The sequence below is a fragment of the Manis pentadactyla genome, chromosome 1 (assembly GCF_030020395.1).
Source record: "Manis pentadactyla isolate mManPen7 chromosome 1, mManPen7.hap1, whole genome shotgun sequence".
In the NCBI taxonomy this organism is placed as follows: domain Eukaryota; kingdom Metazoa; phylum Chordata; class Mammalia; order Pholidota; family Manidae; genus Manis; species Manis pentadactyla.
In genome coordinates this window covers 181,778,253-181,802,912 of record NC_080019.1, presented here as the reverse complement: position 1 = coordinate 181,802,912, position 24,660 = coordinate 181,778,253, and the positions used below count along the sequence as shown (strand labels likewise).

At 40.3% G+C, this 24,660-nt stretch overlaps 1 protein-coding gene across 3 annotated transcripts in view; it reads right to left on the bottom strand.

Annotated features, from left to right (window-relative positions):
• Positions 1-23,951, bottom strand: part of MAP3K7CL (MAP3K7 C-terminal like) — a 114,353-nt gene extending 90,402 nt beyond the window's left edge. For 2 of the 3 annotated variants that reach the window (XM_057503906.1, XM_036926314.2), the window contains exons 1-3: positions 23,135-23,270; positions 21,540-21,648; positions 9,686-9,747 (exon numbers count right to left, since the gene is read on the bottom strand). In XM_057503906.1, coding sequence (XP_057359889.1) covers positions 9,686-9,747; positions 21,540-21,648; positions 23,135-23,170 — 207 coding nt within the window. In that variant the 5' untranslated portion in view covers positions 23,171-23,270. Of the gene's footprint in view, positions 1-9,685; positions 9,748-21,539; positions 21,649-23,134; positions 23,271-23,717 lie in introns of those variants that run through there. The other variant, XM_036926312.2, reaches the window with a different exon arrangement.
• Positions 23,952-24,660: the final 709 nt, after the last annotated feature.

Here is a 24,660-nt window from a genome sequence, read left to right as displayed (position 1 = left end):
CCAGAACTGGGAAACCCACCACATGTCAGTTACTTGCCATATGTTGGAGAAAAAATTGGTCTCCTAATGATTCTGCACGCCTCTCCAGAAAACTTAAAGTCTACCCTAGAGAAGGGCAGTGGTGGGGAAGTATTTCAGTTGTCTGTTTGCATTACCCCTTGCCTTCCGATCTTGTAGCCAGAGGCATAATCTCATCTTGTACAGTGGGACAACCCTACAAGAATGGCTCTGACAGATGCATCCACGTGAAGAAAGGCCTCTGGGTTGGAAATAAAGCTTGCAAGGACTAGCAAGTCCTATGAAAGACCAAGCCCAAGTACAACCATGCTTATAACATGTGAGACCAAAGAGAACGTGGATTTGGGTCTTCACTTTTCTCCCATCCAGGAGGGAAACAAAGGCCAGCACAGCAAGCCCCTAACCACAGCATGTTGAAAATCCTATTTCTGGAAATTATTTTTGAAAGAACTAGCTTTCCCTGAGTTTATAATTCTAATTTCTTGTTAGCAACACATTACTGAAAACATTACTTTTAGCAACACTAGTAAAGAGTCTTAAAGAGTTTTTTAATCATGCTTTTTAATTATTTACAGAAAAACTTTCTGTAATATCTGGGAAATACAACTGCATTATTAAACAGGCTTTTTAGTTGGAACTTTTCCTCACAACTGTCTGTGTATGTAAGTATGTGTCTGACAAGGTCATGCTCTTGCTAATTTCATACTAGTAATTGGAGAACTAATGTATTTCTTACTACTTGCTCCTCTCGTTATATTCTTCAAGGACACAGATTTTTCAGGTGTCATATTTAGAAACCCCACCCAGTATGTAACAGAAATGCAATAAAATTCTATGAAGTCTCACTGACAGATAAGATGATCCTTCCTATTTATCATGAGTCTCTGAGTAGAGATCTTCTGAAGGAAATAAAATTCAAAATAGATATGGGTGAAATTTACTTTCATGTGGAATATCTGTTGTGTCCCGATTAATGGAAAGTCTGATAATTATTATGTAGCCTCTTTCCCGACTGCCCCATGAACAGCATAAACTCAGCCTGTTTGAACCATGATCTCTTTCTATATAGAAATAAAGTGCAAAGCACTGCTCAGTAGTGTTATGGTATAACTCACCCCAGGAGATAAAGCTGTTGCCAGAGGAATTCAGAACTCCTGGCTCCTCCGGTCTGTGTCCTAGAAATCACCACCACCTCATCAATTTTCACCTGTTACACTGGCAAATTACCAGGTATAACAGTAAGGGGAATGAAAGCAATTTACTCTGGGCACCCTAGCCAAGCTGATATTAAATCATCTGTGCCCTGTTAAAGGATTTGCATACTGGACGGCCCTAAGACTAAGCATCCTATTTCCTATCCTTAGGAACATCCCATAAACTATACTCAGTTCAGCCCAGAACTTGCAACACGGAGGTAACCACAAATTCAGCATAGCTACCTATGTGACAGCCACAAGATTCTAGGACCCTGTGTAAGGGATTTGCCTCCTAAAGAGGGTATAAATGAGTGTAGCCATGTAAAGGGAGAAATGTCTTTTGCTGCTATAATTAAAAGGGGAAACTGAAAATGACATATATAATTTTCTTACAAAGGGAAAAAGTCTCCTATCTCCCTTAGTCTGCCACTCTGCAACGATCTTTATTAAGTAGGGGTTTTTTTTTCATTTGTTCTTTTTTAACTAGCCCTCTTAGTTGTAGGAAATGTGAAGATAGCATGCAGAGATAGTATAATCATGCTGTTAAGGATATATGAGGATAGAAATATTTCAAGATCTATTCAGTATCCTTACACAGTAATAGCAGGAGGACCATGCTACTTACACATAATAATATTTTCAAGATTTCCCACAATTAATAAGTAGTGCCGATTAAAAGAGAACAAGGCAAAAGACCATAGTGTGCAGGTTTTCAGGGATTAAAAGGATTCCAGGTGTCACTTCAGCCTCGGGCTCCTGAAGGCTCTGTCTTCACCCCAATCTGACATGTAACTCAACACCACTTACGTTCTCCCAATTTGCATGAAAGCATTAAAGAGCAATATGGGTTTATTTTTTAAGCAAGGAGGGAAGTTACATTGCACAACCCATCACAACACTGTAAAATTGTCTCATTAGTTGCCAGAGGCTGGGGAAAGGGGGAAATGAGGAGGTTTTCAATGGGTACTTGGCAAGATAAAAATATTCTGGAGATTAGTTACACAACCATGTAAATAAACTTAACACTACCGAACTGTACATTTAAAAATTATTAAGATGGTAAAATTTATGTTATATGTTTTATATCATAATAAAAAAAGTAGTTCATGCAAAAAAAAAAATGTCATTACATCTCTGCTGCCGCTAGCCCGTCCTGTAAGCATTGCTACAAGGGTTCCCTATCTGAGGCCCACTTCATTTGCACCCAGCTTTTCTCTCCTTGCCAAATTTTCCCTCAGGGAACTTAAAATTTTTCAACCCTTTATAATCCGAAGCCACTCACCGCTAGCCTCAAACATTGCAGGATAAATCAAAGCAGCCTCTGGTCGGCAGGACCCACTGTCCTTAGAAGGCATTTGACATTATTGGACATTCACCCCAGCCCAGGAAACTCAGCAAAGAATTTTTTTTGAAGAAGAAGAGTAAAAGTTTTATTTAAAGTTGCTCAGGGAGAAAGTGCAGGCGACCTCAGAGATAGAAGACCATCCTGAAAAGGTTGGGAAAAGTTAAAGTTCTGCACTCAGAAAGTACGGGCAACCTCAGAGAGAGGAGGGCACTGAAAGGTTGGGGATTCTCCCTTTTAAGGATTTTTCAGGAATATGACAAAGGGCTAGGGTGTGGGCTTGTTAAGTGGTCTCAAGTATCTTTGATGAGACGTTAAGTTTCTTATCAGTCATCCAGGTAATTCTGCAAAATTTTAGCTTAACACAAAAAATTTACTGCTTTGGTCCCAGACTCCCAGGACAGCAGCTTTCTGCTTTGGGAGCATGTCAGTCAAGACTGTCTGCCCTTCCTCCAAGGTGGGCAGAGTTATTTGTTTGTTGTTTGCTAAAGACTGTGTTAAGAATTTTTCTTCTTAACTTCCTGGGTTTTTTCAAAATGCAATTTTGGCTTTAAGGTGGGATCTCCTTGTTTTTATTATTCAGCAAAGAATTTTTTAAACACATATCATTCTCATCCTAACAGGAATTTACATTGTATACCAAATATAAATGGTAGAACTATAAAGTAATGAGTTGTTTTGTTCTGTGTGACAGAGAAGATTCTTGTTGCTTTATGCTCTAATGTATGTTTGTGTGTTCATATGTATGTTATAATGTATATGTTATAATGTGTTTGTGTGTTCATGTGTATGTTATAATGTGTGTTTGTGTGTAGCATCAAAAGGTCCTCCCCAGTGACTCTCTGTCTTACCTTCTCACAACCCCTCAAAGTAAGAGACAATATAGGATCACCAGTGTTCCCTGAATAAAAGTGCTTGCCTAGGAAATAGATCCCTAAAATTCAGTACAAGTATCAGGTTTCCAATTTAAATATGGAGCTACCAGGAGGTTTATATCATGTGACACTTAGAACACCGGCACTCATGAATTAATCAGTTATACATGGGTGTAAGATACTGTTTAACATATGCTCACATTAAAAACAAAAATAACTTTAAAAAATGCCTACAGGCACCAGATTTAAAAAAATTAACTTCTTGAAAAAAATTAACACTTATAATTAACACTTCAATTCTCACTGCTTAATTTTGACTATTCTTTTCCAAGAGATTTTAGTAGTTATAATCCTGTGCTAGGAATGGGTGAGAAATAAATAAACCCTTCATGTTGAGAGTGAATTTCTTTTCACATCATAAGAAAAGTCCCTTGTTATTTTCTCCGTAATTATGCTACATCCTCCCACACTCTGGATATATTTATCCTGCATTGTTGCTTAAAGAATGAAATAGTGCACTCCAAAGAAAAGGAATCCTAAATGCTTGACTTGAAAATGAAAAAGTAGAGGTCTTCTTCTGTACTAGAGCACAAATTCCATGGAATCTCAGAAACAACTGCTTCTCAGATTCACTCAGTGCCATGGTATCTGGTCTACTCACAGCACAGCCAGTTCTTGGAAGGTTAAGTTAAGACATTCTCCTCCCACTGCCTCAAGCCAACTTGGAAACATTTCCAAGATACAGATTGGGGTTTGGATGAGGTCAGAGCCCAGGAGGAAGCACTTCATCCACACCCCCTTTCCTCCATCTCCACTGCCCAAGGATTGAGCTTGTAAGGGCTGTGAATTACACAGCAGTGTGAGTGAGCCACTGCTATCTCTGGTATCCACCCCAATTATCGGGACCAATTTAACAAGATGAAGTAAGAGAGAAACCGCAGGCTCCTGTTCCAAGAATGCCAGCTTGAGACACACCATCCCATCTCCGCCCTCTGCCCAGGCCATCAGTTTATAGCCAGCACCTCCCAACACGGCCTTTGGCTTCTGGAAAGGGCCCCATGGGAAAGGACCCGACCAAGCATCTCTCCATAAGGGGCAAGGCAGCTTAAGCATTTCCGTTTTCTGCTTGGCTTCTTCAAATACTGCTGGCCCATCCACTTCAGAAATGTAAGAATTTAATTTTCCTCTCCCAGCTTCCCACACAGAAGATATATTTAGGACGCTAAGTATTCTACAGTTACTGAGCAGACTTTGTATTTATTCCTTGATTCTCTGTGTTCTCTTTACTTGGGGTGGGCAGAGGGGATGAGGGTGTCTGGTTTAAATTTATGTTGCATTTTAGCATGCCAAAATTAACAAGCATAATTTGTTAAAGCCAAAAGGAAAAACAATAGTAGGATTAATTGCAATACTTGGAAACTATTGTCTTAGAATTTTAAATATTTTTAAAGTATTTTAAGACATTTCTACAGCATCCACATTATGGTCAAAGTCAGCACTACTAATTACACTACATATGTTATATGTTATATAACTTGGGAATGAAGATATTTAAGTCATTTCTACTGACGTAGGCTATCTTAAAAGGAGAGATAAGTCAAGAGTATCTCAAACTGTCCCAATAAGGAATATCCTCATGACTGCTGGGCTTCTCATAAAAATTCTAAAAAATTAAAGGTACCATTGTAAAGCTCAAAGGTGTCCATATATTTTTTCTATGTGGTCACAGAAGCCAAAGAACAACTATAAGATACTTTTCAACATGGGTGTGAGAAAGAAAATGGCAGGCCTCTTCAATATTTCCTACGGGACTATTTCCTAATCGCATTTCTGGATGGATGTCCACGACCAGGGTAGCAGAATCCTGACGTGCCAAGGCTTCTTCATTTTCCACCAATTTCATTACTCAGATATCAAATGAAATATTGATGTAAGACTTCAAAGAAGTTTCTGGAGAGACTGCTTGGATAACAAGATATTACAGAACACAACTGAAGCTACGAAATTGTTTATTTGTGGAGGTGACATCAGTTTCTGGACTTACCAGACTGTTTGAGAAAAGGCAAGTTCAACGTGTACCACAGAGACACCTGTCACTGTCTTCTCAGATTAGATGGGAGAATGTTCAGAGGGATTGAAGCTATTGCTCAATTTGGTCAAAAAAAAAGTCATATGGATTTCCAAGTACTTTAGCTTAATGAAAAGAAGATGGCATCAGAACCTCTATCCCTAACTCAAACATCCGAAGGGATGCTTCTCTTATTTCATTTTACACACACAAACGTAAATTTCTAGTTCTTAAATGCTTCATTCAATAAACAATTTCACTAGGGTGGAAATTAACATTAATGGGGCACTTATTTTGTCAACCACTATGCTAGATCTACTCCTGATCATATGTAATTCCTATCACAACATTGTGAGGTAGATACTGCTGTCTCCACTTCGCAGTTCAGAAAAACAAGGGTGAGGGAGAATAAATAGCATGTCCCAAATCACAAACCTAGTGGGTGTGGGGCTGAGATCCAAATCCAGGTCAACCTGACGTCAGTGCCCATGCTCCAGTCATTGTAATTCCCATTAGCAAGTTTATCACAATCTACTCATTAGCATGTCCTCTACCTAAGTATAGAATCATTCCTCATTCCAATGCAGTTAAGACCACAGTACAGCTCTCCTCTGGATCATCTATAAATTAAGTCGTGATCTCTAAAACGTAACAACATGGCTAAATTTTAAGACAAATTTGGTCCTGACCCAGACTATTAAAGGATCATACCATCCTTCAGAATAGGGAGAAAGGCCAGTCTTTACCTCTTTTTCAAAAGAGAAGGAAACTGAGCCCTAAAGAGAAGCAATGATTTTCCATTCATTCTCAGATGTGGATGTAGAATTGGGCCTCCTTTCCTTTGTGAGGTCTAAACTGACTCTTCCCAAACACTGCCTCTAATGGGTATGGAGAATTTAGAAACCAAGTTCCAGGAAACGAATCCTCAAAAAATAGAATCAACCTACCACCTGCCCCTGGGCTGAGGACAAAGGCCCAAAAATGAAGATTATAAGGAGATGTTCATTTTAACACCTACCTTACCCCCATGGTTTCTTGCCTAACATTTTGCATTAATAGAGACATCAAGAGAAATGTTTGTCACTGCTATTCTTGCATAGGCTTTTTTTGGCTTCTGTGAAAATAGAAGCCCCACGAATTACATGCTCAAACATGTCCACATTCTTGGCCAAGCAACAGAAAAATCTTAGGGGTCAAATTGGTGATAGAGTATCTACCAAATAGATACTTTATAGCTGCACCTTATAAACTACAAAAGAATGTGTAATGGATATCAGAAAGCCAGAACAGGTTTTACGTGGTTGTTTTGTAACCTCATATGGCAACCTTGCAAACCAGAAACAAAAACATCTCCTCTCAAAGTAATTTAAGCAGTCCGTAGATTCCACAAAAGATGTAAGGGAAAGTAGGTGATATAGATTCAGAATCAGCGATCTAGTCTGAGTTAGAAAACTTATTTAAACCAAAATTTGACATCCCATTTCTCATCTCTAAAGAGGAGACATACTAGTTAGCTTACACAAGTGTTGCAAGGATCAAATGGGATCACTTGGGAGGAAACACCCCGCGTCTAGTGGTACTCAGTGTGCATGCCTGGCATTTAAGCCTGAGGGTATGAGAGAATAGGGCTGGCAATAATCACTGGGCATCATTTATTTTTCATGAGACAAGTTTTTAAGGCTCTGATAGAGATAATCAAGAGCCAGTTCATCCTCAAGCAAATAGTGACAACCATAGGCACTTCATATGCTTGTATAACCGAACTATTCCTCTGTAGAGGATTATGATGGTCATTAAAATTACAAGAGCCATTGCTGTGTGATGGAAGCATAGGAGACTGGCTGTGAAGACAGCCTGCTCCACAGAGTAGATTGTTCCCTTTGTACATAAAGTATTTTCATTGCTTTCAAGATAGAGGCTTCCTGCAGCAGAATGGCTTAAAATTATACACTCACTCCAAGCATGGAAACGAGAATCTGCTTTTAAATGCACTTTTCTGTGTTAGTTTTCCTCCCTCAATCCCCATGCCCTGGAGTGCAGCATAAAGGTAACAGGCAAAAGCCCTAGACAGAGGCAGCCTTAACCAAATGGCTTAACAACTGGCAAGTGTTTATAACAAACTCAATCATATCCTTCACCCAACAAGCACTTACTCGAATGCTTTTAGTTGTAATGCTGGGAATGTTTTCTCTATTCATGAAGAGGTAAAGCAATACTTTTAAGAGGAGTGGGTGAGGATCAAAACCCACGAGCCAGAAAGCAGCCTCTAATTGCCTAACTCATTAAGGATCAATGAAGATGAATAGTCTCATTGGATTAAAATAATTAAATAGACTTAATTTCTAATATATGTCAAACAGAATTAAAGTTATAAAACTCAAATGGATCTTGCAATGCCTTAACAGAAAAATCATCTGGAATAGCTGCAAGGGGTGTTATGAATCCTGTGCAGAACGATCCATGAGCCAGGGAAGCCCATTCATGTTCCCAAAGGAAAAATATCCATAATTTTATGGGGGAACAAGACCCCGAATATGCTTTGACTGTTTTATTTTCAAAACATGTTTGCTCTTTATATTTTCACCTAACTCCCATGATAATAAAATAGCTGTGAGGTGACAGTAAAAATAAAGGAGAAAAAACTGTGACTCAGGGAAAATGTAATCATTCTTTCACAATCCCAGCCACACTATGTGCAGCCCCCAGACAACCCTCCTGTGAAGCTAGAGCTGAGCACGGGATGTTGTGTGTCATGCACACACGCCAGGCAGGAAAGCCAGCCGAGAGCACAGTTGTCCACGGTGAGAGGCAGAGATGTTTGCGGACATGATTAGATATCGGGAACCAGGAATGCTGGGTGAAACCCCTGCATAGGAGCAGGAGAAAGAAGAGATAAGATGGCTGAGAGCTGCGGAGGAAATGTCAGAGCAGAACAGAGCCAGCTGTCTTTGTCATCTCAGTTATGGACATAACTGATGTTGCTCTGCTGGGCGCACTTACTGCTGAGGGGCTGTGACAGTGCCCAGGCCCATGGCAGAGGCCAGAATGAGGACTGTTCTGAGAGGCCTCATCACACCTGAGTTGTGCTGGGTTAACTGTGAGAGACACGCCAGTGGCTGAGCACTGGCTCTGTCCACCAGACCTAGCAGCTTCCATGTTTTTAACGCAGCGTGCTGGGCCCCAAGATAAGCCATGGAGCCAACAGAAAGGACACCATTTGGGTTGAACAAGGGCTCATTCTTGGTTCTCCCTGCCTCTGCTGAGGTTGTTCAGGACCAGGGCTCGCAAACTCAAATGACCTCAGGACACCAGGTACACTCACAAGCGGGAAACGCTGCTGGGTGTGAGATCGTTAGGAACGTCAGGGCATGTCGGGAACTGGAGATTGCAGACCCCTCCTAAAGCCTATCACAGTCAATAGTCGAAGAAAAAAGTGGTGACTGAGAAAATGTCTGCGTACAGGATTTAAGAGCCCTAGTAGACTTGTCTAAATGTAACTGCAAAGTGAAGTATTCAGGTCGACGTCAGGCCGAAGGCCAGTGTCCAGGTATTTTAGGCAGAACCTGTTCCTAAAGCCATTTTTGCCTGGAATCATATCATCTAAAGAAAATTAAGATGTCATAAATTAGCTCCTTTTAAATAATGCTGGTGTATCAAAATGTGGTATCTCTGATAAGTCCTCCATAAACGATACTCATGAAATATTTTTTCATAGGTCAAGCCAGACAGAATTCAGAGGGTTTAACTTAAAATTATTCTCCTAAAAGGTGTCAGAGAACTGGGGGTGGAGGTGGCATTGAGAAAGGATTATACTGAAATCTTGCCATCATGGCAAGCCTCCCCTGCACAGTGTATCACTGAGTCACTAATCCAAAACAGGACAAAACCACGATGGCCCAGCGACACCCACAGCAAAGGAGGGCAGGGCCAGCCCTGTTTGCAGGCTCCAGAACTCCTTAAAAGTAGGAGCTTGTTTACACTGTAAGTTCTTGATATTCTGGTGCTGAAGCCAGATAACCATACAGGGACATTACATGAAGATTTCATGACTTTGGAGTGCTAGAAATGTAAGCCTCAATCGTTTGAAAAGCTCCCCACTCTGTCTCCAAGCCAGTCACTATATAAGCCACTCACTATATTTGGTGAACACGAAGGATAAAAGAAGAGACTCTAGAAAAATCCTTACCTGTAGCTGCTGGTCTAATTCAGGAGAGACCAGAGGAGTGGGGTCTTCAGGAGTTGTATCATCTAAAACATGAAAAGAAAATGATTCTTCGCTGAAGAGCTCTTTCTCCCATGAGAGGTGTCCTGCTCCTACCACTGTGGGACTTGTGCAGTTAAACCGTCAGTGTAAGTGGCTTCAGTTATTTTCATCACTTTAGGTGGGGACAGATAGAATGCAGAAGACAACTTTGCTGGTTTTCAGCACAGTAGCACAGAGAGCATAGTTGGCCCAACCACACTTTTGCCAACAAATAGCAGAATCCTCAAATGTTCCCTCTGGTAGCTTTCCAACTGAGAAGTACTGCTTGTCTTTCAATGCTCCCAGGTTAGCCAAAACCAAAAAATATGATAGGCAGGAAAGTGCTTTAACAAGGTGCTAATGAGGTAACCAGAACCATATCAATGGGACAGAAGAATGTGTTTGTGAGAAATAGAAGCATTAGTTCTACTCTAAATGACTCCATGAGTGGCAAGTTTTGAGCCCAGACCACAAACCACCAGAATCAGGCAGTTAACCAGAGTATCCTTCTGGGTCACAGTATGTAACAGGCAGCAACCCAGGCAGGGCATTTCCTCCCCACACCCCAGGACATCAGCCCTTCTGAGGCCCAATCCACGGCCTTGATTTGGAAGCGCCTGAGCTGCAACTCTGTCCTCAGCTGGACAACGGCAGTGTGACTGGCAATAGGCAGGTGCTGTTGGATCAAGACGCAGTTCCCAGAAGCATCAGAGGAAACCTGGGAGGAGACTGGACTAGGATATCCAAACTACCCCCAAGTCTCTCCAAGAACACACTGTTGCCCCAGCCCTGGTGCCGCTCACTAGGGGGACTCTGGCTGTGCAGGTCCATACCATTCATTTCTAATCCCTTCCTTGTCGACAACCACTATCCCAGGACATGCAACTATAAGGATAAGTCAAAATACAGGCTAAAGCAAACAATTAAAACCCAAAGCTATTGTAAATTATAATAAAGAAAGGCAAGATCATGATTTTTATTTCTCACTACCATAACCAAATTTAGTTATAAAAACTGCTGATGCTCATTTGAATTAGAGGAAGATATACAGGCCATACAAGATAGAAACACAGATTCTCTCTCTGTTCCCTGACAGCACAGTCCAGAATAACATGCAGCATACAAGGAGCTCCTGGCCCCTAAGGGATTACATTTCTTTGAAGGCACCAAAGATAATCACCAGGAAAATAATTCAAACAAGGACAGTGTTTGCCTCTGCCAAACACCTCAAAGGTCACATCTGTTAATAGCCTCTGGTGCATTTCAGTCAAGAGTAGTGTAACCATACTCCCACTTACAAGTGGCTTCACTCAATGACAATGCCCCACCAAATGTGAACCACCCTGTACCTGCGTCAGACCACGGATGCTCCCAGGTTCACTGGCACTATTTAGCTTCCGCAGAGCAAGTAAAAACAGGGAAATCTTCCCAAGACCCTTCCTGCAGGCACAGGACTGTGTCAAAGGGACACATGGAGACCCAGTCTCCAGGCCCTTTGAATGCTCTTTTCCTATGCACAGGTGACAACTTCCATCAATAGTGGGTCTTTTTAAATCCTTGTCATTGCAAAGAATCGGACAAAAGACAGAAATGCTCACTTGCTGCTACTCAGCCTTTACGAGTAGCCCTCATTGTAAAACCTGTAGTTTGTAAAATCGATTTGGTCTAAGGTGCATTTAAATTTACTTCAATAAAATAACAATAACCCAGATGTCATGATTATGTTAGCTCACTGAGTTTGAGGCCAAAACAATTTGTCACGGGTAAATAGGAATATATTATAGTTTGGCATTGCAACCCTAAAAACCATAGATGGGCAGGCACTCTTTGAAGGAGAAACCACCTCTGTAAAGTACCAGGGCAGATAGTGCATTCTAGAATTCTAAAAGACAGCCAGGAATGGAATTCGAGGCTTCCTGGGACTTAATCTGCCTTGCTCTCTGGGAAGTCACACTCCTTCCTGCTGAGTTATAAAAAAAAAGAGAGAGAGAAATTATTCATTTTATTGTTAATTATTATTATTCATTTGCTTTACTCTAGCAAAGTGAATAGCAAATACCTGGTATGACCCAGAAGTAATAAAGCCTATTACAGGCATCTACATCATTATTTATAGTCACACCATGTAGAGGCACATATATGTGACCATTGTGATAATTTTGCTGATGAGTAAAGGCTTTAGAGTGGATTCCTTGAGTTGAAAAAAAGTCTAATTGATCAACATAGAAATGATCAAATAGTGGATGTTTTAGAATGACCAGCAAAATAAAAGTAAGACTCTGGTTAAAGCATGGCTCAGGTTGGATGAATCCAAGCAGGAAATGGCAGCGGAAACAAAGAAAAAAAACCAAAGACAGAAATAACAAGGCTCCCAAGTCTGAAAGCCAGCCCTGCGTCTCACTGCTCAAGGCCATCTGGTGTAGCTGGTATCCCTGCCAGCCAGAAATTTCAGGGCTTGCAAAGCTGCTTACAAAGCTGCCCCAAGCTGATGTGTGGTGTGTTTACTTTTAAACAGTGGCTGCCTTCTTTGACTGGTTTTAAAAATAGGCAAATATTCTAAAAGCAGAATGATGAATCACAGGATTGGGCCAAAAGGAAAGAAGGAAAATGACTCAGGCAGACTAGTAGCACAGCTGTTCCACAAACATTTGGCCGAGTCGTTGTAAAACATTTTGACAGTGATACTGGATCGGAGTTCCTGAGAGCAGTTAAGTTACTTTTGAAAATTCCAGAACTATGAAGTAGATTGTACAGTAACTATGCAAGAGACTACCCTGCCACCCCAGCCCTGGCAAATTTGACTTTTTTTAAAAAGGGAGAGCAGGTGCTAGATATGTTTATAATGTGATGAAATCAGAATGCAAGTTACATTTTTATTAAAATGTATTTCCTTACCAAATATTTATTGAATGCCTATTATGTGCAAAGCAGAGACTAAGGCTCTATGCTAAATTTTATCATATCTTTTTAATTTTATTATTTTTTAATGCATTAAGGAAATAATTCATAGGCTTCCTTTTCAAAATGGCACTGTGGGCTTAATGAACCAAGTAAAATGTATCCTAAGGAATTATTAAAAAATGAAATATAAAGGAAAAAATTAAAGAAGACTGTTTTCATAAGCAGATGTTCACTGCCTGTTTTTGCAAATATGACATGACTACATCAAGGGTACTTAAAATAGGACTTTCTTATTGGTACCCCAACCATTACAATGTGCACCAGTACATTTTATGATGGGCTTGTCTCCATCCGTTGAGCAGCTGTTGGGCTGCTTTGCAGTTATGCTGTTTTCAAACTTCCCTAATTTGTCTTCTCTGCGGTTCTCCATGGGAAAATGGGACCCACTGGGTCTGTGACCCAAGTCCTCATTGTTGTGTAGCAATGAGAGCTATGCAGTCAGAGTTCCCAGGGAATGCTGCAGCTGGAAGGGGCTAAGACACCAACAGTTCCAGAAATCTCCCAGAAGAGCAGAAGGCAAGGGCCCCAGGAAGGGAAAGGAGTCTCATAAGACTTCAGAGTGTCTCCCAGGGAGTTTCACCGAACTACTCAGCTCTACTTCACCTCTGGGCCAGGGCTTTCCAGACTTCTGTATTTCATGAGCCAGTAAAATTTTCTCCAAAACACTGGGAATCATGCCTTGAAGTGCTCAGCTTTTTATTCAACAAGCAATGATTCAAAAACAACTACCATGCATCATTAGTCTCTCTTTACAAGAGACAGGATGTTTTAGCACCAAAGGCATAAGACAAACATAATTTTAGAATGGAAAAGTGTCCATATTATATATATTGGATAAATTTAGTTTTGTGAACGAAGCAAACACACTCCAAAAAAACCTCACTGTCATGTCCTTTTTTCTCTTGCTTTGCATCAGAGAGGTGAAGATTTCACCAAAATCAGGCCAGGTGTGCAAACCCACAGTTGAGAACCTCTGCTCCAGAGAGTATCTTGCCTGAAATTTGAAGCCAGTTATCTCCCTGTCCCACAGCACTCTCTCCCTCCCTCAGTCCTTAGGAGAAAGAGTCTAGGTTTCCTTGCAGAGAAGACCTCAGGATAGAGAGAAACCACACTCAGGAGACACCCCCAAGCCCCACCCTACTCTGCAGCCAGGAACTTGAGAGGCAGTGCTGCCTGGAATCCGTCAATCTGCCTACCTTTCCTGCCGCCAGAGCTGGCTTTGTGGCTATGTGTCTGTGGGCACACCGAGCCCTTCCCCAGGCAGGGCCCACATCTGGTCTAATGCTCTGAGCATGCCGTCTTGAAATTTTTCCCACTTTTTGAACAAGGAGCCCCAGAGTTTTTCTCCTGTGCCTCCACAAATTATGTAGCTGGTGCTGCCTGCTATTCAATCTCTGAGAGCCGGTGTCCTGGAGATGCTCCCTCAGGGCACCAGGGACAAACTGACACTCAAGAGGCAAGTGAGTTCGGGCAGTGGCTACGGTGGCAAGGCTCGTGCAGAAACTACCCTGGGAACTGTTTGCCTGCGAAGGCTCCTAACCACTAAGGAAACAATGGGTCAGTCCCACATTCCATTGGCCAGACCTGCCCTGGAATCTCAAGTCAGCCACTTTTTAACTGGTGAACAGGGACAGTCAACATAATCTCTTTGAGACTCAGTTTTCTGCTTTTCTAAATGGGCATGATATTCCCAGCCTCAGAAACACGTTATTAGTATAGGAACACATATATCAATCATTTAGCCTAAAGCCTGGCACCTAGGAAATAATTAGTAATAATAATGAGTGCTTAATATAATTGAGTGACCTTTCCATTCCTTTTCACCATAATCCTGACGAAAGGGGAAGGGAGGGTATATGTGAGTGTGTGGACAATGGTGGGGGGTAAAGGTATTATTCTTCATCATCTGAGTAATACAAAGAGAGTAGGCGGGGTGAAGGCCACTGACTCTAATTACTTAGATGCCACTGTGCCAACTAAGGGAGAGTCCCTGGCACAGCCACCACCTTGGGTCTTGTGCACTTACTCTCTGTATTTAAACCTGAATCCAGGAAGAGTTTCCCTTTTACTTCTTATCAAAGCAAACACTTTCTATATGAAACATTGTCAAAGAATTTTAACTTATGCATGAAAGGTCTTTGGTACTTTCATTTTAAATCTAAATTGAAATTAATATTTTACTTACAGAAATAAAATAAGTGATATAAGGCTGTAAATCACATTACTAATGTATCAAAAGCACTTTTTAAAAATTTCTTGATACCTAGGTTCTTGATAGAGTAACACACCATTTTGAGACACATCAAAAGCTTTTTTTTCATTAAGGAATCATTGATAGACACTCTTATGAAGGTTTCACATGTAAAACACTGTGGTTACTACATTCACCCAGATTATGAAGATCCCCCGATGCCCCACTGAAGTCACTGTCCATCAGTGTAGTAAGATGCCACAGAGTCACTACTCAATACACATAAAAAGCTTTTTTGAGCTTTGCTTCCTGCTTATTAGACATGGGACATGAATTCTTTGATACACACTGGATTTTCAGGACCATAACATGAAAAGTATAGATATAGATATAAATACAGATATGGATACAGGTAGCTCTTTGGTACGGCACCTAAGAGTTTGTCAGTTCTTTGTGATTAATAATAATTACCCTGTTACTTCAACAACTACCTAAAATTATCAGGCCAACAAGATGACACATCAAATAGACTGAATGATATTTCTCTGCACAGAGAGATCTAATTCAGTTTAAAGACACGATTCATGTTTCTTAGAAACAGTCATCTTGTCACTATTATTGTAGCTATCATTTTGTGAATCGTATCAATTTATCCTTTTGTAAGAATATTTTTACTTATTTAGCTTGTAACATACTTGCCCAGAAACATGTGCTTCAGAAAGAGCCTGGGGGAAGTATATTTATTCCTCAGCACACCACCAAAGAAAACTTACTTCTCCTTTTCTTCTTCCCTACTGTATAAAACCATATCAGAACCTGCCACCATTATTTCCCATGACCACTGGGGAAGCTCTTTGCTCTCAAAAACAACTGTGTTTCTCTCTTATCACGTGGACCCTACGTCTAAATGGTTAATAAAGTAAAAAGAGCCCTGAGTAGATGGCTTTAAAAATCCCTTCCTACTATTTATTAACTGCTTGATTTGAGACAAGTTACTTAAAGTCCCTCAGTCAAGATTTCCACATCTGTAAAATGGGTATAATAATATCTTCCTGCAGAGCTGTTGCCAGTATTATGTTAATGAGATGATACAAGTAAAGGCACCTAGGTAATGCTCTGGCCTTTCTTTACAGCCCAAAGCAACAGATTCCAACCAATAAACCCAGTTGTATCTCAAAAAATCTTCACGTGGAATCAGAGTAATGAACTCAAAGTGATCATAGATACTATATTACTGATTTTATAGCATTTGATAATTGCATTTCTACTATGGTTCCCAACTCTGCGCTGGGTAAAGGTTCCCAACTCTGCGCTGGGGAAGGAAAATCACTCCCACCCCACCCATAAGGGGTTTATAACTGATGGTTGCCACTGCATAGCTGAGGTAGCTTTAGAAGTAGGGTCAGAGCTGGGAAAGGAGGACATGTGTGAGAGTTCAAAAATGCTCCCCAAGCCCCTGGTTCCCCAAATGCCATCTTACCAAGTTGGCTGGCAAAACTCCAGCAGAAACTTGACTTTCTACTGATGTGCAAAAAAAAAAAGTCCTGAGAGAGAGAAAAATTTTAACCCCAATATTCATTTATTGCTTAGTGTGAAAGGTTTTCCCATGTTTTTCCAGAGAACAAGGATGGAGGGCATGGAGAAGAAAGTACCAGAAACTTTGGGGCCCTAAGGAGGGAGAGAGAAATAATCCCCAAAGGTACCAAAGGTAGAAAGAGTTGAAGGAACGCAACAATGACAATCACAAATTTGCTGACAGCCAGTTTTTCATGTGTACAGCAGACATGCACACAACACCCAATTAAGTTAGATTCAAGGGTAGCTATTTCAGCTACTCCCCATAATTCCCCTACCACACAAAACACCTCGATATATGAGGAGAAGACAGTATTACTTAAAAAAAAAACCAACAGAATGGTTCTTAGACTTCTTTTTTTACTAAAGGTCATATGATCAATTCATGCCCATATATGAAACACTCTAATAGCTTGAAAATTTTCTAAAAACAAAATATTGAAAGTCACCAGCTTGGGCTGGTGCCAGTATCCTTGACTCATCCTAAATAAAAACTAAAAACTTAAAAGAAAAAAAATGAATCCCAAAGCCAAGGTCTAAATTTACACGAGTGTGCCAGATTTTGTAGCTTGACTGAAGATAAAGAAAACTCTCAAGTAATTAACATGAAATCCTCATGTCAAGTCCAACTCTGAATTCTAATTGAAAAAGAGCTATTTATTCTCTAATAATCCAAGAGATGGGATTCATATTTCTATTCTGTACATTTTCTCTTAGGAAAACTAACTCTATAAAGATCTTGATTTTGAAAGTTAACTCTTGAGAATTCCCAGTTTGGAAGTAATGCCATTCATATCATTAGTTTTTCAAAGACAGGCATTACTGCCGCCAGGAATTAGTTAGCTAAGTGTTATTTAATGAAGGATTCTGACTATAGGTTAGAAATGGTGATTGTATCCTAAGGGTTTTTATTTCTCCTAAAATATTGCTTCTTTTATTTAAGCCCCTGGAGGTCCATGATCTACGTAGAGTCTTGTATGCTATCAATGAACAATGATCAAAACATTGTAGGGCCATCTACACCAGGGCCAGTGTGTCATCAAGTTCTTTCAACCCTTCCTCCAAAATGTACTCTGATTCCGTCATCCCATTCCATTCCCTAATGCAGGTTCTTAAGACTTAGTCTCTGAACCATTATGAAAAGCCTCTTTCATTTTCTCATCCCGCCACATTGCAGGCTAGTCCACCAATCGAACATTTACCATTTTCATCATATTACTCCCTTGCTCAAAAACTTTTGACACTCTATTACTTCTAATCAAATCCAGCTCTTGTTGAATTGGCCTGGTAACCCTATTCTGCTGCTATCTAAATAGTTATTCTTTGTAAGACTCCGGCACAATGCTTGGCTTAAAACAGAGCTCATTAAAAAGCATGTTTCTCTTCCACAGTTCAGACCTCTGCCCCAGTTGACAAGAGTTTTAGTATTCCTTGAATATATCATGCTTAGGTTTTGCTCATGCTTTCTGTCTGGAAGGAAATGGAAAAACTGTTCAAAGATGTGTACCCTCTTTGTTTGTACCTGGTATGCAGAAATGATACCTTTCCTACATTGCTTTTTAATACCCTACTCACCTCCAAGCCCATACTGACTACCACATCTTCCGAGAAGTTGTTCCTATCTTCTGTGGGTGACAAAGAATTTTCCCCAAATCTCTTTTCCTTATAAAACCCTTAGAAGGGGTCATGTCATATACATCTTTTGCATACCCCACCACCTTTAGCAGAACCCTGGAAGCATAGAAACTAAGTAAAGTTCAGCTAATTGATAAAAGAAGAAGCTGGGGTACCCATAATCCACCAAATAGATAGTAGTCCCTAAATAACCGCAGGTCAGTTATACTATAAACCCTACCTTGTCATCAAGTAGATGTGTGAGATGTAGATGGGACACAAACCATTTAGTATTTTCCTTAGTACTCCAGAACCAACTATCATAAATACAGAAACTGGTTGTAAGTAATATGTGTCAATACCTATGCTAAATACTTTATGTATATAGTGTTATTTGTTTTTTCTTACAACTCTGTCAACTATTACTATACACATCTTATGGGAAACTGAAGTTTGGCAAAGTTGAGTGACTTACCCAAGATCATACAAATAGTGATGGAAATAGGTCTAGAAACCGCATCCTGCTGACTCCAAAGCTCTATGTCTTTAACCTCTACACCAAATCGTCTTAGAAATATATGCAAAAAAAAAGTCCTAACATCACTGGAGAAATAAGCAATGTATGAGGTTCACAATGAATGAATAAATGAACATTCACAGACAAAGACGTCTCTTTTCCTGTGGACTCTGCTTACTCCTCAACAATAAATCCACAAATATGGAATTAATCCCCCAAATCCATCCTAGTTCCCCCACTTACTATGAAAGTCTAGAATGTTTTCTTTTGTTTTCCCTTTAAATGTGTGGTCTCAAATGCTCTTGGAATTCAGAAGGCAGGCACAGTGTGCATATGATGGCAAGTGTTACTTGGTGTAATACTCCACATGCTTCTTATTCAAGAATTCAGAGGGAGTGTCCCCAAGTATCTGCAAAGCATCTTTCTGTGCACTCACAACCTCATGTGCACACAAAATTATGGACTGCTAGGACTCAAGCTGGACCTTCTGCATCAGAATACCCAGGAGTAGAGCGTTGGAACTTGTTTTTTTGATGAGTGCTGTCAGAAGATTATATTAAGAAAGGTTGAGAAACACTCAACCCTGCTTCCTACCTTGGACTTTCTATTTAGGTAACCTTTCTAGAGATATGGGGACAACGAACCTAAGGAAAAAAAAATTCAATTTTGGTGGATTCTTCATAAGGTTTTCCGAGCATCTTTTTGTGGAGCCAGATGGTAGGAGTTACCTGAAATAAAGGGCAACCCCTTTTTGAAGCTACCAAATTTTCTAAAAAAAGAATTTTGGAAGTGGGCATTCTTGGGACATTTGAAAGAGACTAGAACAAATAAACTTAAATTGACTGATAAAATACCTGCAAGAGCTCCCATTTGGGACCAAGAGAGTTCAAAGGATGGTGGCCAATTAATTACAAGTTGCATATTCAAGTGAAAGTCTGTTTATGCAGCCCAAAGATCAAGATCACCTGTCCATGGCTCTTTCCTATACATAAATTAAATTATATTAAAATGAAGATGAGAAAAAAATACATTCATTGGTCTCAACCAAAATTATAATATAATAATACTGTTTGGAATAAACAAGTTTTATATACTGAGATTGGCTTTGTAAGGCTATCGATTGTAACAGGACTTGTTCTGCTCATGTGAGACATGAACACGAGGAGGAAAATCACACGTCTTCTTTCTCCCTTGATTTGGGTTTACAGTCTTTCTTGAGAGCTACCCACTCAAACACTGACTGTTCCTTGAAATCTTGCATTTATGAAATCTGTAAAAACTGGAGGGGCTTTTCTTTTTCTTCTTAGAGAAGCAGAGTGGAAAAATGGAAAGAGTTTGGAGTGTCAAGTCCAGAGACCTGAGTTTGAGTCATAACTCCATTACCTACTAACAGTGTGGTCCCCGGAACCTCAATCTCTGTTCTGCAAATTAGGAAAACTAACACCTAAAATGCACTTATTTTAACTATCAGAAATATTGTGCATGAACACCCAATACAAAATGGAAATTCAGTTAATGTTAGTTGTCATTTGTATGTTGAGATGGATTGGTTTGTCTATTTGGAGGCTTTCCCTTCACCCCTGCCTTCCTAAGTAGGGACACAGGACAACAGCAGGGAATAAGAGAAGGTTGGAAGGACAGATGACGAGGGGCTGAGGCTTCACCTGTTCTTACTCTAGAACTAAATCCTCCACTGTGAGCTGCACGATACAGAAAACCAGGAGGTAGATGTTTCACCATCATAATCACTTTGTAGAGTAAAGCCTGAATTGGATGTATAATACCAGACTTCACAGAGCCCATATCCTTACTTTGCATATTTTGGGGATAAGCCTGTACCTTTTCAATTATTGCCTTTTAAACTGTTACCCCTTCATGAGCATTGAAGGAAGGAAGAACAGACTTTTTTTTTCAAGTATAAGATATACAACTTATAATTCATTGGCCACCATCCTCTGAACTCTCTTGGTCCCCACTGGGAGCTCTTGCATGTTTTTCATCAGTCAATTTAATTTGTTCTAATCTCTTTCAAATGTCCCAAGAATGTACACTTTCAAAATTCTTTTGTTTTTAATTTGTAGCTTCAAAAAGGGGTTCTCATTTATTTCAAGTAATTCCTACCATCTAGTTCCACAAAAAGATAAGAGGGAGGGAGGGAGGGAAGGAAGGAAGGAGTGAAGGAAACAATTGGTCCCCCAAAGGCCCAAGGTTTAAACGGTAATGTTGTTTGAGCGTGTGATTATGTGATTTTAACAGATGACATTAGACTGAGAACAAAGGCCTTCCATTCCTCGCCACTGTGACCTCACGCTACCTGAGGTCCCTTGTCAAAGGTGGTGTACGTAATTCAATATGTGTGTTAAGAGGTCACTGAGGGGAGCCATGACAAAGGACTCTAAGTATGGCAGCCTCACCTCAGACCTTACTATTTCGAGAGGGTCTGCCTCACCTGTCCCATTCATCACTCCGGCTGAAGTCTGTTCATTCAGCCGGAAGTGTGGGAGCACCAGTGAGAGACCAGAGTTTGGAACCTGGACTTCAGGAAATACTGCTGGCACAGGGACAGTGATATTTTTATATTACCTAACCAACTGCCAGCTTTTAATAAATGTTTTCTCATGCAGTTTTAACAATGAGATACTTTGCTATCATTAGAAAGTGTTAGAGCTCCATCAATTTTATACTAAAAGAAAGCTAAAATGGGGAAAGTCAAAAAGGCAGAAGAAATGTACTAAAACAATCAGAGGATTGGACATGGGGGAAGCATCACCACAGACATTTCTGGAAGCCACACTTGAAAAACACATGATGAAAAATCATACTCCCCACATTAGGTCATGCCAGGCATGCATTTTTCAATGCCCTTGTGGAACTAGAAAATATGACAGTAAAAAGGTGGCAGGCAGGGAAGAGACCCCTTCTCCCTGAGCAGAGCATACCTGAAGCATCATCGAGGCTGAAGGCGATGCGTACTGGCTTATCTGCAGGTACCCTGGCTGTGCTGATCATGTGGGCACCTGAGCCTTGGGGTTCCCCTTGGTCTTCCAGCTGTAAGAATGAGAGCCATTGTCACTTTACCCAACATCATCCCTTAAATACGCAAAATCCCTTGGATGTTAGAGGGAAAAGTAAGTTACCATTGTATTCTTATTTTAAAGATACTTCTATATCCTAGCTTTCTTTCCCTGCATGAGAAGCATTCACCTGCCCCATTTGAAATTCCTTTTCTGGCTTATAAAAAAATTGCTTTGGAAATATACATCGGGAATGAAATATACAAGATGGAGCAAAATCTCCACACACCTTACTTTTTTAGTTTCCCTTCACACCGACCAGTCCAACCCTGGCCCTTCAAGGTCTTATATAGCGTTTTATTTTTAATTGAGGGGTATCCAGAAGTCTTAACAGGGCATCAGACAGCTTCAGATTAGAACAGGTTTTCAGACTCAAAAGCCTAAATTGAATCAGAATTATTGATCTGGGAGTGGTAAAGAATGAGTATCATGGAATCATCTCAAGAGTACCAAAGACTGTTTAAAAATATCCCACAGTTATATTCTGAATACTATGTGCTTTAAATATCTGATTAGCTATCTGTAAATGTATCAAATATTTCTAATGTTGTATATCTTAACAATGTATAATATAAGCAAAAGACAAAACTTAGAAACCTCCTACTGATGTCCTCTCCCACCTACTAAATTATCATTTAAGAATTAACTAACAATGAATGGAAAAACATCCTACAGATAAGATGGATTGAGATGGACAAAAACACATGCATATTTCTTTCTTATAATAAAAGAATTTAGTCCACATATATTTTAACCAAGATATTTGATCATTTTTGTTCAATGGGACTAGGAAAAGATATTGTTATAATGATATCCTTGTTTTTCAAATACATATATTTAACTTATCTATTTTTGGTTATGCTTCCCTGAACTCTCTACTTCCTTCTCATGTAGACAGTAAACCAAAAACTGGGAATGATATTTTAAGGAAAATGTCTCTAAAAATGGCAAAATATAAATCATCTCTTTAACCATCCTTGGCAAGATTCTGGGAACTACTTTAGCAGGACATTTTCTCATAGCAAGGTTTCTGACTCTTTCCCATAACTTTTCTCTATCTAAAAATAGTGTCTAGAACACTGAATTTTGTTTTTACAATTATTTATAGAGCCAAAGCAAATGCATATGCGTATGTATACACACACACACACACACATAGATACATATACAGGTATATTTAGACATACATATATATGGAATCATCTTAGCCAGTACATGGAAAGACAACAGGTTTATATTAAACACCTAGTATAACTTTGGGAAAAAAAACAGCCACCCAGTCAGACCCATATTTGGCCCATTCATTAACACTACAAATACCAATGAACCATAAAGCGCTCCAAGTCATGTCATTCTAAGTTAGAAAAAAAGGAGGAACATGAAACATTCAACTTCAGAAGAGGGTAATACAAAATCACTTTTACTTGACTCAGGATTTTTTTATCTTAGCTCTGACATACATTTCTGTGTAGTCTCGTCTGCTTAGAATCAACCATCTTGTTAGCCACCTGTTCCTAGGGAATAGAACAAACTGTCTCAAATTTAACAAAACAAACAATAAAAATCCCCTTAAAGTTGTAGCTAAAAGAAAAAGTCTTATTGTTACACACTGTACCATCACCAAACCATTTTATCATTACATCTAAGGATGAAAGGCTCTGCTCCTTTTTTGACTGAATCTCCCAACTTTCCTGCACCGAGAAATAAAGCACAAGAGGTGAGAATTTGCCTCCAGGATTTTGTAAATAGGTCTCTGGTTCGGTTTCCAGCAGCAGGAAATGGAATTGATAAATAGCTAATTAGAGCCCCTCCCCTCCACGCAACCAGAACATCTGTCTGCCTCTGAAAGGGTGGCAGCGGCCAAGCGGGGTGGATTTTGGGTTCCACATGGTATCGACCACAAGAGCCCCTAAAGCAACTTGCCTTTTCATCACACCGCCTGGGGAAAGGGACCACTGATTCCTCCTCTCGGCTGTAACAGAACTTTGGTTAAGTAGCTGGTGCTCCGAGTGTTTAGTTCGCTTTTCACACCTGTTGCCTTACCTCACTTAGTTGAGTGTCTGCACTTGTGTAATCCAGGGCCGGCCACCGCCTTGGCCAGTCGTTGCCTTTGTGGAGTAAAGACTTAGTAAGAAGGCAGGCTGCACCTGCTACATAGCAGCCTCTGACAATCTGAGGAGCAATGACAGCTGTCAGGGCAGCTTGCTGCTACCTGCTCTCCCCCAGACCCCAGCGTCCCATGGCCCTCCCTGTTCCACTTCCTTCCACAACCCCTCTCTCCTTTCCTAGCCTCTCCAACAGCCAGGATGTTGTCATGCTTCTAGAAAAAGCAAGAGCAAAAAGAAAACCCTCCTCCTGTCAGAGGCATTGATAAACAGCCAGTTGTGGAGAGTACACATGTTTTAATTCATTAGTCCTGGCAAACCTAAAATACAAGCAGACTTGCTTCACAGGACAGGAATGTCTTCAGCGTGACCCAATTGGTGTCTGTGTCTATTCCAGCAAGCTGGCAAAGATAGCATGACCCCAGTCAGCAAAAATGTCGGCAGCTCCAATCCGCTCGGTGAGACCAGCCAACTTGGACCGGTCACAGGCGACTCTCAGATAATAGCAGTGATGATCCTGGTTAAGAACATGAGGTCTGAAGTTGAGCCACTGATGGGCTTGATGACTTGATCCTATCCACAAATGCAACTGACCACAAATCCAGTCAATGGGGAATAGGCATGGAGCATTAGGGTTGTTCAACACTTTTAATAGCTATAAACTTGAAGATCGGTAGTGCTCTGCAACAGTTGGGTGGTGATATTGTGGTTAAATGATTAAAGATAAACAAGTATTAAGAGACAAGCCACAGACTGGGAGAATAATCTTTGCAAAATATGTAACAGATAAAAGGCTGGCATGCAAAATATAAAAAGAACTTTCAAAACTCAACAGTAGAGAAACAACCCAGTTTGAAAAATAGACTAAAGAGCTAAACAGA